We start from the raw sequence: 16,061 nt of genomic DNA, 5'->3' as shown, positions 1-16,061 counted from the left end.
ATCCCTTCTCTGCTGTAAAATCAAAAGATAAATAAATAAAAAGGCATTAAAAAGTGCTTTTCTCTCCCTTAAAACCTTTGAAAGCTTTGCTAATATTCAAATGAGGAGTTTTTCATGTTCAGGCGACATTTATTTAAGCTTCATTCTCTGATACCACAGCAATCATTTTTTATTTCTGCTTCTTGAGCCTTTCCAGCAGACCAGGGCAGGCAACATCATCTTGTAACAGCTGAAATTATTCAGAGCAGTGTTTATCTCTTGTCTGTTCATAATTGCTTCAGTTTATTTATTTATTTTTATCTTAAATGTTGCCTGTAGGAAATACATGCTGCTTAGAAGCAGCGAGCTGGAAATTTCTTGAATCACATAAATTAATACATACATAAGCAAGGCCAGATGTATACTATGGTCCTCTACACCATCCTCCCCATCGTGGGATGTCCTTTTTTTCAGTGTAGGAATGCTAGGGGATATATAACAAAAAGCAGGTTTGATTTAGGGGCAAGGCAGGGATTTGTGATTAACTTTCTGAAACTGATGCAGTTCCTAACTTCGCTTGAGATTCTTTCCCTGATACTGCACACATCACTGAGTTCCCCTGCACATCAGAACATCACCTGTTATTTGGGTAATGACAAGTATTGCTGCACATCCTTTTGTCATGTATCCTTAGCATAAGCATCCTTTCTTTTGTTGTGTGTTTTTGTACAGCAGTCAGGACTCTTGTCTGCCCTTAAAAACTGAATAAGGTGTAGATATCCATGAATTATGGCTGGTCTGAGCTGACGTGACCACATGATACACATCTACATAGAGGAATAACCTCAGATTGGAAAGTTTTGGCAGAATAAATGACACTGCCCTGTGGCTTTTAGTTCTTGCATATTATGGTTTTAAATTTTTTTTTTTTGTGCTTTCCATCTTGGAAGATATTTTTTTTCCAAGAAGACTGGGTCTTCTGGCTATGGTGTTGTTTGGGAGGTCTGGATGGGCATCAGGTGCCTGTGGATAGTGATCCCAGTCTGAAAGCAGTAGCACAAACTCAGTGGGATTACCTCTGCCTTGGGTATGAACAGCAAATGTGTTTTTTCTTTTTTCTCTGCAGGTCATTATTTCAATTCCACCTTTGCCTACATGCTTTTTAAGAACACTTATGGCTGCTTGCATTACTGTTTAGATTCAGTAATTTAGCTCATTGTATTTGCCACAAGTAGTCTGATTTATCTCTTGAAATCTTGATGTTGTTTATACACAGAATATGTTATCACGGGCTAACAGTGGGGTTTATCTTGCTTAACTGCAGTTCATAGAATCATAGAATCGTAGGATCATTAATGTTGGAAAAGACCTCTAGGATCATCAGGTCCGACCATCAACACTACTATGTGTCCTAAACTATGCCCTGAAACGCCACATCTACACATTTTTTGAACACCTCCAGGGATGGCGATTCCACCACCTCTCTGGGCAGCCTGTTCCAATGCCTGACCACTGTTTCAGAAAACACATTTTTCCTAATATCCAATCTAAGCCTCCCCTGATGCAACTTGAGGCCATTTCCTCTCGTTCTGTTGCTAGTAACTTGGGAGAAGAGACCAACCCCCACCTCACTACAAGGAAGGTCTTTGTTACCCTTCCCTGGACACGCTCCAGCACCTCAATGTCCTTCTTGTACTGAGGGGCCCCAAACTCAACACACTATTCAAGGTGTGTCCTCACCAGCGCTGAGTACAGAGGCACGATCACTGCCCTGGTTCTGCTGGCCACACTGTTCCTGTTGGCCTTCTTGGCCACCTGGGCACATGCTGGCTCATGTTCAGGCAGCTGTCAAACAGCACTCCCAGGTCCTTTTCCTCCAGGCAGCTCTCCAGCCACTCTTCCCCAAGCCTGTAGCGTTGCATGGGGTTGTTGTGATAGAAATGTAGGACCCGGCACTTGAACTTGTTAAACTTCTTTCGACTGGCATCGACCCAAAGATCCAGCCTGTCCAGATCCCTCTGCAGAGCCTTCCTACCCTTGATCAGATTGACAGTCCCACCCAGGTTGGTGTCATCTGCAGACTTACTGAGGTTGCAGTCAGTACGATCATCCAGATCATTGATAAAGACTTTTTATGAGGCAGTCATCCTAGCCTCTCTTTGTAGCCCAGAATAAGAGATAAGCACTTTGACAGTGAAATTCATCTGACCTATTTGATATCACTACTTCAGAAACAGATGGCTCATACCCTGGAAATGCCAAATCCTCTCCAGCAACTGTAAAGGCAGCCTATGTCATGAACTGGGATGTAGACATTTGCTCAGATTAATCCAGAAGAAGAGCTCTGGCTACGCACTGGGACTCTGGTGGGATTGATGCTGAGTAAACTCTAGACAAGTTATTCCACTCTTAATGGGTTCACGCTGTAATATAGGAGACACTGTGACTATAATAGTCATCACTGAGAGGTAGTAACTTCAGCACGAAACCAGCGTAAATTCTATCAGGTTTTTGAGGAAGAATTTGGATAATAGTAAATTCATGTTGCACATGGGTATGGGAGAACACATCCCAAATGGATGGACTGCCCCCAGCAGAAGGAAATGCATGTTTTGGCCTGAAGTCTTGTCATTTTGATGCTGGAAGCTTATGTCAGGGGACAGTGAGAATTGAGCATGAAAGTTACAATCTATAATAAAAGATTGGAATGAGCTATAAAGAATATTGACAGTAAAGAGAGTTCATGCACAGTTCAAAGAGGAAGGGTGATATGTTTTAAGCCAGAGAGAAAGATGTTGAATCGATCAAAATGCAAGTTGATGAGAAGCCGGCTAGATGGAAAGGTTGTATTGTTAAAAAGTTATGCTGGGAAAAGGTCTGTAAGATAGCAGAGAAAGGACTGAGTGAAAGAGAACACTGAAGCCACTGGACTGAATGCCAAGAAAGCAAGCTCCATTCACATCATTTGAGCCAGTGCATGCTGGACAATGTTAATTTTGAAAGGAAAATGTGGACTTACAGTGTCAACTTGAAATAAATAAAAGCAGAAACCAACAAGAACAACAAAACCAAAACTGCAAACATATTCTAAGGAAGGAAATAGCACTCGGAAAACAATGACTCTAACAATACTGGTCTGATTATTTTTCTTCTCAATTTTTTCTCCTTCTAGTTTTGCTCGTCCAGGAAAAGGTTCATGGCTTGGTAAAGGCAACCTTGAAGCAGGACCAGACCAGTCCAGTATGTCACTAGAAAATCTAGTCTTTGGAGCTGGCTACTGCAAACCCACTTCTTCAGAGGTAAGGAGGATGAACAGTGATGTCTTTCTTCCATTTGGTCACACAAAGCATCCACATTACCTGTGAAGATTGTGCCCTGGTCTATACTGCTAGTAGAGGGATTTTGTTGGAAGATGAACCACCTGGCACCTGGACACACAGTTCCTGGGTGTTCAGCCCCACCTATATGAACCATTTCAGAAAAGTTCAAGATGTATAGATATACCCCTGATTGCCAAAGACACTTTTAAGGCAGGATTCACCTGACTAGGTGTCTGCTGTAAGATGAAATTAATTATTCAGTAAAAGATCCTTGCTTTCAGGTCTTAGGTTTGACAGCCAGAGGACCTGAGTAATTATTGAGGACTTTGTGAAAGAAGGCTTTGTGTCTGGAGTATTGAGTATTGTATGAGTTGGGGACGGGGATTTATGCACATTGTCTTCTCAAGGCAGTTGGTGAAAAGGAGAGCTCATTGTGCAATTTTAGTACAAAGTTGTCTGTTTGGAAAAAAATTATTAATGGGGGGTTTCTTGATTGTTTTTTAAGTGCTGGCTTTGAAGTCGTTTTTGTCAGAGATGTTTCCTCAGATCTAGAAACTCAACCCAAAATATTGGAATCATTAACTTGTTAGGAAACCCTGATTCAAGGGTTCTGATTAACATGCTGCCCTCAGCTTCCCTTAACCTTTCCTGTCGAAGCTGTTCTGTTCTGTATAAATATTAAAAATATGCTAGCCTGGAGCGGCTGGTGCAGAAGAACTACCAGGGAATTAACTCAGACTGAGACAATGTTTGGCCTGAGGGTGCTATCTTGGGTCATTGTATGCTTTTGGCAAACAAACTGACCTCAACCTCTGTTTCTGGTAGACAGTCACAACATATAAATTTAAATCACTGATTCAAGCATTTGTCTTTGTAGACGAATTTCTGTACATCACACATGAGAGAGAAGCTTCTTTGGAGAGTTGTTCCTACTCTTCATTATCATTTGGGCAAAACTCGATTGTAAGAAAATAAATGGAAAGACTAACTCTCCACTCCCATTTTTCCTTTTACTCTTTGTCTGCTGTGATTAGAAAACCTTATTTCCTTCCCAAATGTTTTCCATAGCTGCAAACTCTATTTTCTACCTATCTCTGTTGACTAATCTTCTTTGATTGTAGGGTTGGTTTGTGGGGTTTTTTTTGTTGTGATTTTCTTTTTTTTTAATGACAGCATAATTATTTTCCTAGCAGGTGACCTATTCAATACCAAAATGAAAGCACTCTATCATCAACCGGCTTTAGCACTCTGCTACGCCGCAGGTCATCCAAACATCACACACCAAATAATCATAGATATAATGCTATACACTCCACCTCCACATGGTCAGATGTGTATTTGCTTAGCTCCAGAAACCTCTGTAAGTCATGACATCTGCTCTTGATCTGAGCATTTTAATTTAATAGACTGTGATGGCCTTTTGCATATGCTATCCATGATGTATGATAATGGGCAAAGACTATTTCTTTTGATTTAACATAAATAAATGAAAATTCAGAGATAGAAAAGAAACTGCTGTGGAGGTAAACTTAAGTCCAAGTGAGGTCCTTGTCACTGACTGCTGGTTTATCTGGGAGTTTATATCAAGCCACAAGGGACTGAAGGAAGAAGAGTAATAATTTGTCTTACAGTGCTGCAATGCTTTGCACTGGGTCAAGTTTATTTCCTTCTACAAGTTTGTAAATTCCATTCCAGGTTATTTGAATGTATTTGTTAAATGTAACTTCGACTGGACTATAGACATGTTCCAGTTTGGGGAATTTTGCAGCTACCATCAGTGGGCATGAGAATGGATCCTACCCTTTTCATTAGCTGAAAACTGCAGAACTCTACTCGCTTTATATATATTTTTGGTTGGACCTTGCCTACTGCATGTCCAAGTTAGTGACTGTTGGATACCTTAACTCAAAATATACCACTATATAACACACTTTATTTGTAAGCTACCCTAATTTGATGCAACTGGTTAAATCTAGGCTAGAACAATTAGTGTATCTTGTCTTCCATGGCAGACAAAGCTTCATTGGGCAGCAGGACATGGGAAAATGAATTTTAAAGAGACTTTGGTTAGTTCCTTTTTATGTCATAAGATAGTGTGAAACAGTTAATGTTGGCCTATCCAGCTTTTTGTTCTCTTTTGTTTTGTTTTGTTTTGTTTTCATCTCTGCAAAGCTGAGTTTGGATCCTTCTACTTTTTATGTAAATTTCTGTGTTTTCCTTGATCTGAGAAGTCTCCAGGCTTAAGCTCTTAAAATGCATCTCCTGAGCAAGTGTCTTCTGTCTGATGTCTTTTCTAGGGAACTGAATCTGATTATTCAGTTCTCTGTAAGACTGCAAACAACTGAGACTTTCCTTGTTTCGGGTTTACGTTTTATGAATAAAGCAAAGGGAGCTTTTTCCCCCTGGTTGCAGCCAGATTATTTTTCCAGAATAATTCCATTTGAGTGGAAGATTGTCATGGGTAGGAGCTCTAAATCAATCCTACATCACCCTCTTCCTCAAGTCTAGGAGCTGCATGGCTTAAACCCCAGGTAATCAGTAGTTCGCTGTGTTTGAGGCACTTACTAACTCCACAGTTTATTAATATTCATAGGTTTGGCGTAAATTCTACAAAGTCATGAAGCAGACTTGCTCATGAGTAAACTTTGCCCTCACTAGTGTCATCGTACTCAGTAGACAGACTAATGTGCATTGGGTTTATGTGGCAAGGTTTTGGTAGCGAAGGGGGTTGGGAGCAGGGACAGCTTCTCTGAGAAAGCAATAGAAGCTGCCCCCATGTCAGGCAGAGCCAGTTCCAGCTGGCTTCGAGATGGACCCGCTGCTGGCCAGAGCTGAGCCTACCAGCAATGGTGGTAGCTCCTCTGTGATAATATATTTAAGAAAGGGTAAAAAAAAAGCTGTGCAGCAGCTGTGAGAAATAAAAGTGAGAAAATGTGAGAGCAACAACTATGCTGGCACCAAGGTCAGTGAAGAAGGAAGAGAGGAGGTGCTCCAGGTGCCAGAGCAGAGATTCCCTTTCAGCCTGTGGTGAAGACCATGGTGATGCAGGTTGTCGCACTGCAGCCCATGGAGGACCCTACACTGGAGCAGGTAGCTGTGCCCTGAAGGAAGATGTTTTTATACTTGTTTTTATTTCTTATTCTATTCTGTTTGATGGTAATAGATTAAATTAATTTCCCAAAGTAGAGTCTGTTTTGGCCATGACGATAACTGGTAAGTGATCTCTCTGTCCTTATCTTCACCCATGAGCTTTTTGCTGTATTTTACTCCCTCTGTCCTGTTGAGGAAGGGGACTGATAGAGCAGCTTGGTGGGCCAAGCTGCCCACCAAGGTCAACTCATCACACATGGTTCAGACAAGTTTTGAACACATAGCTTTAGCAGAATAGTGGCTGGATTTACAATAGTGCGAAGCCCTCAGAAAAGCCAGAATTGTGCTCAAATCTGATGTTAATACTACTAACTCATTTTCCAGACACCTCTTGAATACAAAGTAGAGGACTCTTGTCTTGACATATCATCTCTAGGTCATACATCCCATTTTACCTCTTTATTCTTCAGAGTAGATATAATAATTCATTCTATTCAAGCCTTGGAGGGGTTTTTTTTTGTCTTCCACTCTCTTCCCAGTCATCTACCCAGCAGACAGAGATCTTCCCTTCCTCCATTCCTCCTTCCCCCTCTCTCTGATACTTTCTCTCTATCTATACTACACTTTTCCTTTCAAGCAAAATTAAGACAACAAAGATATTATTATTGACATGAGAAATTTCTGTTGTCAGATAAATATGAAGGAAGATGCTTTCATGGTCAAAAAACCAGTAAAGAGCAATCTACAGAATAAGAAAAAGTACTAGTACTTTCTCAAGCTCTCTTCAGCCCATAATCTATACTCACTGCAGGCTTGGGTGATTTGGAGGGATGAAACAGACTCATGAACTGTGTGTGACTGGCTTCCCTCAGGGGCATCTGAATTCCCCTCTGGGTCTGCTAAATTGCTTTTCTCTGTGAGGAAGTTCAAGGTGTTGTTTCAGATGTTACGAGGTCTGTATCTGAACGTCACACTGACTCATGCTTTCAGGTGATCTCAGCAGCTGTAAGAGCTGGACACTGAAAAATATACACAGATCCTACATCTAAAATAAAATAAAAAGAAGATGTTCCTTGCACAACTGAAAACCGAATCGTCACTTACACTTTAGCATTTTTATGCCTTGCCCTCTACCATACGTCTCTTCTGTATCCATTGTTATCAGGTTGTTCTAATGTCTTTGTAATATTGTGCATCACATGCCTGCTGTGTTATAATCAAGTTGAGTCAATGACATACTGGGTATTATTAATAAACCCTACTCACAGTAATCTTATTTTCATTTGGATAGCAGTTCCACTGCAGATAAACTGACTTCTAAGTAATCAGATTGATTAATCGAATGCCTTCCCATTAATAAGGCACTGGTGTTTGATAAGAAGTGTTCTTCTTCCATCTAGCATTGATGTAGCTATCCCAAAAGACAAAAAGTTTATGCCTGGCATAATACAAAAACTAGGTGTGTCACTGAAATAAAATTGCATTGATGATAAGAGTTCTTTTCCACAGATAGGTTGCTAATATTTTCATCTTTTCAGCAACATATGGAAAACTTAGGCTGTTTCAGGCTAACACCACAACATTACTCAAACCCACATTTATATGTCACATCAGAGCCACCTGTGTTTTATTCTTCTTTCCTTCTCTATAGTTATGGCTCTTTCGCCATGATACTTTACTTTTTCAGCTATTGAAAAAGGAAAGTTGTGCATCAGAGAACAGTCTATGTAGGATCCAGTGAGGGAACTGTGGTATGCCCTGAAATCCCAGTTTAGCTGGAAGAAGAGGAATATATAACTGTAAACTCCATTCCTGTTAAAAATCTTAATGTAGAGATTCCTGTGATACTTTTTGTATTTATTTGCACAGAAGCCATCTTTCTAACTTTATTCCATTGTTCCTTCCCCCACCCCCCCCACCCCGCCCAGGGCATCTGCTGCGCCCTGACCCCAAAACACAATTGTATTAGAAAGACGGGGCGGAGCGGGGGAGGGAACGGAGAAGTCTGAGGGAGAGAGGTATGGGTAAGTGAAGGCAAGGCAAGACAAGAAGAAAAAAACAGGTGTTAGCTTTGCAAAAGAACTAAAACTTTGCAAAAGACTAAAACGCCACTGTTTCCTTTAAAGGAAGGACAATGTGTATTTTTCTCTTTTTTACCCTTTGAAACTAGCAGAGGTTCTCTATCTCCTCCTAGAAAAAAAGAAAAAAAAGGACCTGATGTGTTATGAGGGCTGTGAAGTTGCCAAACATTTCCTATTATTTCCTACTTTGAAAAAAATTTTTCTTAACTGTGTATGAAGAGAGATTTTTTAAAAACAATGCCTGATTATTTACGAAGTTAAGGCTGAGTTAATATTCTGATTTTACCAATTTAGAACTTGAATAGGTAGGATAGCTCATTTAATGTTTTAAAAAATAAATTTTTAAAAATGTCAGTATTTAAAATAACTTTTACTTATAATTACTCCATATAACTAATCTAGACTGCAGAAGTGTAGTCCACACCAGAATTTTAACCTAAATTATTATTTTTACATGGAAACAGCTTTATTGCTGTGAGTGAGGTATGGAAAGCACGTCTTTCATGTATTAACATGCATTTGTAATGGGCATTTTTAAAGGAACAGGATTCTTGCAGTGTCTTGCTCATGCAACTGGTGATTAGATGTGATTGGGTCTCCAGCAGATGTCCAATGCATAATTATTCTGAGAGCTGATATACTGTTCTTTATAAGGTATAATGACAACTATCTCTAATCAGTGTGTTCAAGGCACAATTTGCAATAATTGCTGATGAAGTCTTTAATCTCCAGTTGCCTGAAGATAAATGGCTGATCTTTAGAAAGAACTAAATGATTTCCTAGCTATAGCAGTGTTGTGGTTTAACCTGGCAGGCAGCTAAACACCACACAGCCGTTCGCTCACTCCGCTACAGTGGGATGTGGGAGAGACTCAGGGAAAAGGTGAAACTTGTGAGTTGAGGTAAAGACAATTTAATAGGACAGAAAAGGAAGGGAAAATAATAATAATAATAATGATAAAAGAATATACAAAACATGATGTACAATGCAGTTGCTCTCCACCTGCTGACCAATGCCCAGCCAATTCCCAAGAAGTGGCTGCACCTCCTCCCCGCCTGCCAGCTCCCCCCAGTTTTTGTTCAGCATGACGTCATACAGTATGGAATATCCCCTTGGCCAGTTGGGGTCAGCTGTCCTGGCTGTGCCCCCTCCCAGTTTCTTGTGCACCTCCAGCCTCCTCGCTGGCAGGGCAGTGTGAGAAGCTGAAAAGTCCTTGACTTAGTGTAAGCACTGCTCAGCAACACCTAAAACATCAGATTGTTATCAACATTGTTCTCATCCTAAATCTGAAACACAGCACTGTACCAGTTACTAGGATGAAAATCAACTCTATCCCAGCTGAAACCAGGGCAAGCAGAAAACATGGCAACAAATAATGTGGCAATAACTGGTTTCTTTAATCATTGGCATATTTCTTTTCTGTGGCTCTTTTTTATCTTGCATATGCAGGGTTCTGCAAGGCAATGATCTGCATTATGATAGCGTTCAAAACTGAGATTAATTTGGGATTAGGCCTAAAAATTGTTGAAAAAGCTTTGCAATCTTTTCACCGTGGGTGTTCAATTAAAATGTCATGAAATCCTCTGGAGATTCTTGTGAGACTCCAGAGAGGATGGTGATGGAATCTCCTCTGGAGAAAATCCTCAGGAATTGCTCAAATTGTACTGATAATTGATTCCTTTTGAACGTCAATAGAATTTGCATAGGAAATTCCACTTTTTAAAATTTATTTTTCTGCAATGCTTATGTATTGGAAAGAGTCATACTGCTGCATTCTCTTTACAAATCTCACTGTTTGCATGCCACTGTGAAAAAGTCAGTCACACCTAGACTGGTATAACTGAAAAGAGGTTTTTTATGGCTAATTTAGAGTTGTTGTAAGTAGAGTGGTAAAGGCAGACTGAGCATGAAGGATCTATTTTTCTTTCACAGCTACTATTACAGTTATATACTGAAGAATTTGGCTCCTATCACCATAATTTCTCACTTTGGGGCTGAACTCCACTGATGTGGTTTGTACAGTCATGCACTTGACTGACATTCTTTCAAATAAAAATTTCCCTTTCTACAGATTTCAGCACTGATTTTTGACGAAGTTTATAGGAGGGGCTTGGGACAGATGTTTCTTTCTTTCTTCCCTGAAATGGAGTACATGAGCAGCAGGAACAGCCTTTCTACTCTTCACTTTAGGAAGAGGACTTGGCTGCTCTCTACATTTTGATGGAGTGCTCTATGTTTCAGTTTTTCTTTCTTGTCTGTAGTTTCTTCCCAGTGGTACTTTGTTGAAAAATTATCCTCATATGCCCTAAAGAACACTACAATAATTCCCACTGACTGATGATGACAGAGTTCTTGAAAGGACATCTAATCAACTCTCATAGCTTCCGAGCTGATGGCTTTTCCAACAGGAGCCCAGATGCCAACAACAGCACAGTTGAGATCCATCATCTGGAAGCTAAGCCTTTGCCATTGGCAGGTGTCCCAGACAGCAGCTTGGGGACTGGAGAATGAGAAAAGAGATTCCCTCTTTTTCCAACGATTTTATCTTGTTTTGTGGAAACAAATCTTCAAGTGACAGCAAGAGCCCGTACCTCTGTTCAAAGTCATCACACCAGTCACAATGACCCAAGAATCAGTTTCACGGCTAATATGAATTACAAGTTTTGGTGCAGTGCCTGGGAGGAATGCTTACAAGTGCAGTCCCCATGACACCAGCTTGTGCATAAACAGCTGCCCCTGCTCCAATGATGTGACAAGTTCTCTGAGAATCGGATAAGTTTCAGCAGTCTGACAACCATAAAAAAAGATGGGCTAAGAGAATAGACATGGGTCAGTGTGTTACGATTCTCAAAAGTATTGCCAGAGAGAGGCAAAAGTTTAGCCAGTATAGACAAAGCATTTTTTGAAGCTTCATGGCAAGATAAGAATATTTTTAGAAGCTCTTCAGTACAAGAATAGTGAAGTTGACTTGACTTAATCACATGTTCAGAGTCTGAACTGGAGTGTTTTGATGAGTGGCAAAAAAAAAATTTGTGCAGAATTGGGTAATACTTCAAGGAAGCTCTTTGCATAACCAAGAAAGGTGTGTGAGTATTCAGGCAGTTAGAGGTATGAGTTTTCAGATAAGAATCTGGATCTAAAGGTTTATTTAGGGTAATCTAGACATAGTCAGATGCATATGAGCTTATACTACTACTTTGACTGGCATAAACCTTGAGAAATCAAGCTTCTAGTCAGTCTGGTTTTACAATGCTATTTACCTCTGCTGTTCCCAGCTTTATAGTATGGTTTTTGAATAAGGTCTGGTGCATTCGTGCTGTCTGTGCACTCAGTCACTTCCAGGTTAGCTGGGTGTGTCATGAAGTGTGAAGGAGCTGCAGTTTCATTCATCTGTAGCCTCTGGTTTCTAGTAAGTCCGATAAGGCCAACAGCCTATTCCCATCACTTTTCTTCCTTGTCATGTTCATAGAATCATAGAATGGTTTGGGTTGGAATGGACCTTTAAAGGCCATCTATTCCAACTCCCCTGCAATGAACAGGGACATCTTCAACTAGATCAGGTTGTTCAGAGGCCCGTCCAACCTGACCTAGAAGGTTTTCAGGGAAGAGCATCTACAACCACTATGGGCAACCTGTTCCAGTGTTTCACCATCCTCACTGTAAAAATTTTCTTCATTATATATAACCTGAATCTCCCCTCTTTTAGTTTAAAACCATTATCCCTTGTCCTGTTGCTACAGGCCCTATTAAAATGTCAGTCCCCATCTTTCTCATAAGTCCCCTAATATTGAAAGGCTGCAATAAGGTCTCCCAGGATGTTCCCAAACTCTTCCCATGTGCAAAAGAAAGCCATAAAGTCAGCTGAAGGCACTATATGTTTGCTTTTTAATGGCCCAAACCAAAAGCCATTGTCATCTCACAGATTTTTGTTAGGTCTTGAAGCAGTTTGCAATGTCTCTGTTGGAATTAGGTCTACCTGCATTGGTAGACAGAGTTGGCTGATAAGAAGCAAAGGTGAAAGCCTGAACAGGACAGAGGGGTACCTCCAAAGCAGTGCTGTCATGTTCCTGGGGGTGGTAAAGCACCTTTTCTGCTCTAAGTATTGCATTTCTTTTGTAAAAAAATAGTTTGACTCTCCATAGCTGTCAGTCAAACCCTCTTTCTCCTTTACTGAACTCACTAAAAGTATTTTATTTAAAACCATAAAATGATGGCCTACAGACTAAATGGTAAGCTACTCATGGCTCATGAAATTTGATTGTCTTTGAGTGTAAATTACTTGAGGGCTGGTACATGTACTATGCATAATACAGGAGGTATCTACTGGGCTAGGAAAATGACTCTGTGAAAATGTAATACTTATGCAAATTTATACAGCTCCAGCTATTCAAAAGTTCCCAATTTTGTTGCAGTAAATTATAGCAAATTAATATAATTGCCTTAAAGTAACATACCAAGGAAAGTTTCTGATTAGCCATTACTCCTGTTTCAGTGTTAAAATAGAAATTGTGGATTTCTGAAGTGATAAAAAGGACTGTATATTGTTTTATAATTGGCTTTGCAATTTGATGTATGTTTGCATGCATGTCAAAGAGCTATAAATTATTCATTGTCTGAGGGTGTCATAAGTGAAGACTTCAGGAATGGAGCATAATGACAACATTAGACATTGAGCTGTTTCCTGGCAGCAAAAGGCATAGAAACCACATCCCCCCACATCAAAGAAAAAGAGACCAGCATTATAGCACCTAGGCCAAAGTGGAGCATTTATTGTGCGGACTGTTTGCAAGAAGAAAGGTGCCTGTAACCAGGGCTGTAAATTATTATTTTGGGGGGTGAATGGTTGAAATAAAGTAATGCTCTAGGTTTTGAGGCATTGCTAAGAGAAAAATCCAATGGATCTCATTTGGTCACTTTGAAAACTTGAATCATCTGAACGATGGAAGTCTCTGAGCCACAAAATTATCTTCAGCAAAATAACTGGGAAAGGAATGGAAATTTATTTGCTTTACTTGGTTTTGCAATAAAACTTGGAGTAGAATCTTGCAAAAGATCATCTCCTGATTATTTTTCACAATACAATAATGGACAAAATTCAGGTAACCTGAAAAATAGCATATTTAGAACCAATAAAACGATCCTTTTGTTTTTCTCCATTTTTATAGACTGTAAGATAACTGGGTAACACGTTGCTGGAAGGTGCTTCTGTGAACTTTGTAGGATTTGCCACAACTGTGCAAAATGACGGCACTAACAATTCCTACAGTCCTCGATCAGAAAGGATAGGAAGTGTGAGGGCTGTGGCATAAACTAATATTTGAGCAATTTGAGGAAGACTTTGCCTGAAGGTATGCGATTTCTGAAGTTGTCAGGGCTTAGGTTTGGATTTTCTTTTCTTTGTTTGCCTCTGTCTCCTTAGTCAGTATTTGATAACATTTAAGTATGATGGGTTGAAAAATGCAAGACTTGTTGGACTTATGTTCTGATCCCGTTTGACAGAGCCTATACAAATCAGCATATTTTGTTCACATCTTTGGGGGAAAATGAGAAGTCAATCATGAACCTAGTAGAAAGAGGGGGGTATACAACAACATTCGCAGGTGATAATAAAAAATAATGGTGCTATCAATAGAAATATGATTTCTTCCCACCTGCATATGACTTACAAGAACTTACTTGGTACACTGTGGCTGTGTAACGGACTGAAAGAAACAACAAAATAGAAAATCTGCTTTAATAACGAGATGTCAAACTGCTTAAAAAAAATGAATGCATAAAGGTTGAAGTACTTTGTCACTGCCAAAAGACAACTAAATATTTCCTCTTTAGCCATGGTTTGACAGCATTCCTAATGTTTAAATTTACCAAGCTAAGGAAGAGATCAGAAATAGTGTTATGATTGTTCTAATTTTTATCTCCATTTGTGAAGACAAAGCTAATTAACCAGCATGCAGCAACTGCTTTGATTATAGAGATCTCCACACTAAATTCTGGGCAAAGTTCTCAAATGAATAGATTTGGGTGGGCATGGTTGGCACCATATCCCTTCTATCCTATGAGACTATCTGTGATCAAGAACCCAGATGACCCACTGGGAACCTATTTTGAGATAATACCTATTGTAAAACTAACTTCAGAAGCCAAGCCAGTGGGAGTAGAATGACAGTATTCAAAGTGATCTTGGCCAACTGCAGAAGTAGTCTAAAAAGCAAACAGTACAATTCATAAACAGCCTGTTCATAGGCAGGAATGACAACATATCACAAATTCCAATTCCAATTCCCTATACACTTTCTATTAAAATAATTCGCAAGACTTCTTTGCTTCTTGATGTCACCAGGCCATGTTGCAAGACAGTAGATATATGTTCCCCACAGCTAATCCCAGTGGGTCTTGATTAGAGCAAAGGCTCAGGCCATTAGATTGGTAGGGAGTACAAGCAAATGCTGTAATGCACAGAGATCCTGTTTTGTCTCTCTCTGTTTGGTTTTTTTTGTTTGGTTTTGGTTGGTTTGGTTTTATATTTTTTTGTCTGGCGTTTTTGAATTCTAGGTTCCCCAAGACAAGGATACATCTCTTATATCATTGCATGATGCTTGAATAATGGTCCTCAGATTTTGCTAGTGGTAGCATCAGACTTAAAGAGGTCTTTCCTGCAAAATGTGAACAGGAAATGAGGAAATTCATCACCTCATTTAAGTGGGACTTGATTTTTATAATACTTTTCTATCCCTTCTGCATTTTTGTCCTGCCTGGTTCTTTATATACTCCTTTCTTTGGACAGGAGGATTCCTGTCTTTGCTTTTGAATCTTTCTTTCTGCGCAAATGTCAAACACACTCATGTCAATGACATCTGAGAAGCAAATTCTATTTCAACTTGTAAGTCTTACACTAGTCATGAAAGAAGAGGTGCAGAAAGAGACTACTACTTGGAGTAACCAGCAATCCATCTCCTTCCATTTCTTATTACAGATGTTCCAAAGTAAGACTCCAGTCTTATGTCTCCATCTAATTTCTCCTTCTCTTTTGCCATAGACCAGGACCCATGACCACTTTGTTACCAAATTCCCTGTTTGCTAGCTGTGGGCTTTTTCTGTCTCTGCTCAGCTGATAGGTAATGCTGATACATAGTCAATGGGCTGGACAAATGAGGTCACCCTTCAATTAAAATACATTTCTCTAACTCAAGTTACAGCTGTGTATAACTTGGACACGACATGTATACAAGCAGGGTTGTAAGTACCAGAACTTCCTGACTGATATCTTTTATTCAGCCTGCAGGTTTGGAACACAGTCGTCAAAACAAACAATTTTTTCAGACTGCAGTAACACCAAAACTCCATCCTTTATCTTATGACAAGTTGGTGCTCCAGTGTTTGAAGTAATTAACTCTGCTTTGTATCTGAATATAGTTTTATTTTAAGAGAGTAGCAGAATGCAAAGTGGTTGGGGTTTTTAAGCTTAAAATGGCAGCTCTGTGTACTGCTGTCTCAAGGTCATCACACAACTCAAGCGCAGTTTGTTGGGAAATTTCACTAGGCCCAGGCTAAGCTTTCATTGGTATCACCTGCTGCATAAACAAAGAGAGCT

General features: G+C 39.8%; 1 protein-coding gene across 1 annotated transcript in view; it reads left to right on the top strand.

Moving 5' to 3' along the window:
* Positions 1-16,061, top strand: part of FAM135B (family with sequence similarity 135 member B) — a 150,721-nt gene that overhangs the window by 89,177 nt on the left and 45,483 nt on the right. Inside the window, exon 6 of the mRNA XM_075085887.1 lies at positions 3,152-3,278. Coding sequence (XP_074941988.1) covers positions 3,152-3,278 — 127 coding nt within the window. The remainder of the gene's footprint in view (positions 1-3,151; positions 3,279-16,061) is intronic.

The sequence above is a fragment of the Phalacrocorax aristotelis genome, chromosome 2 (assembly GCF_949628215.1).
Source record: "Phalacrocorax aristotelis chromosome 2, bGulAri2.1, whole genome shotgun sequence".
In the NCBI taxonomy this organism is placed as follows: domain Eukaryota; kingdom Metazoa; phylum Chordata; class Aves; order Suliformes; family Phalacrocoracidae; genus Phalacrocorax; species Phalacrocorax aristotelis.
This window is presented reverse-complemented; position numbering and strand designations above follow the sequence as displayed.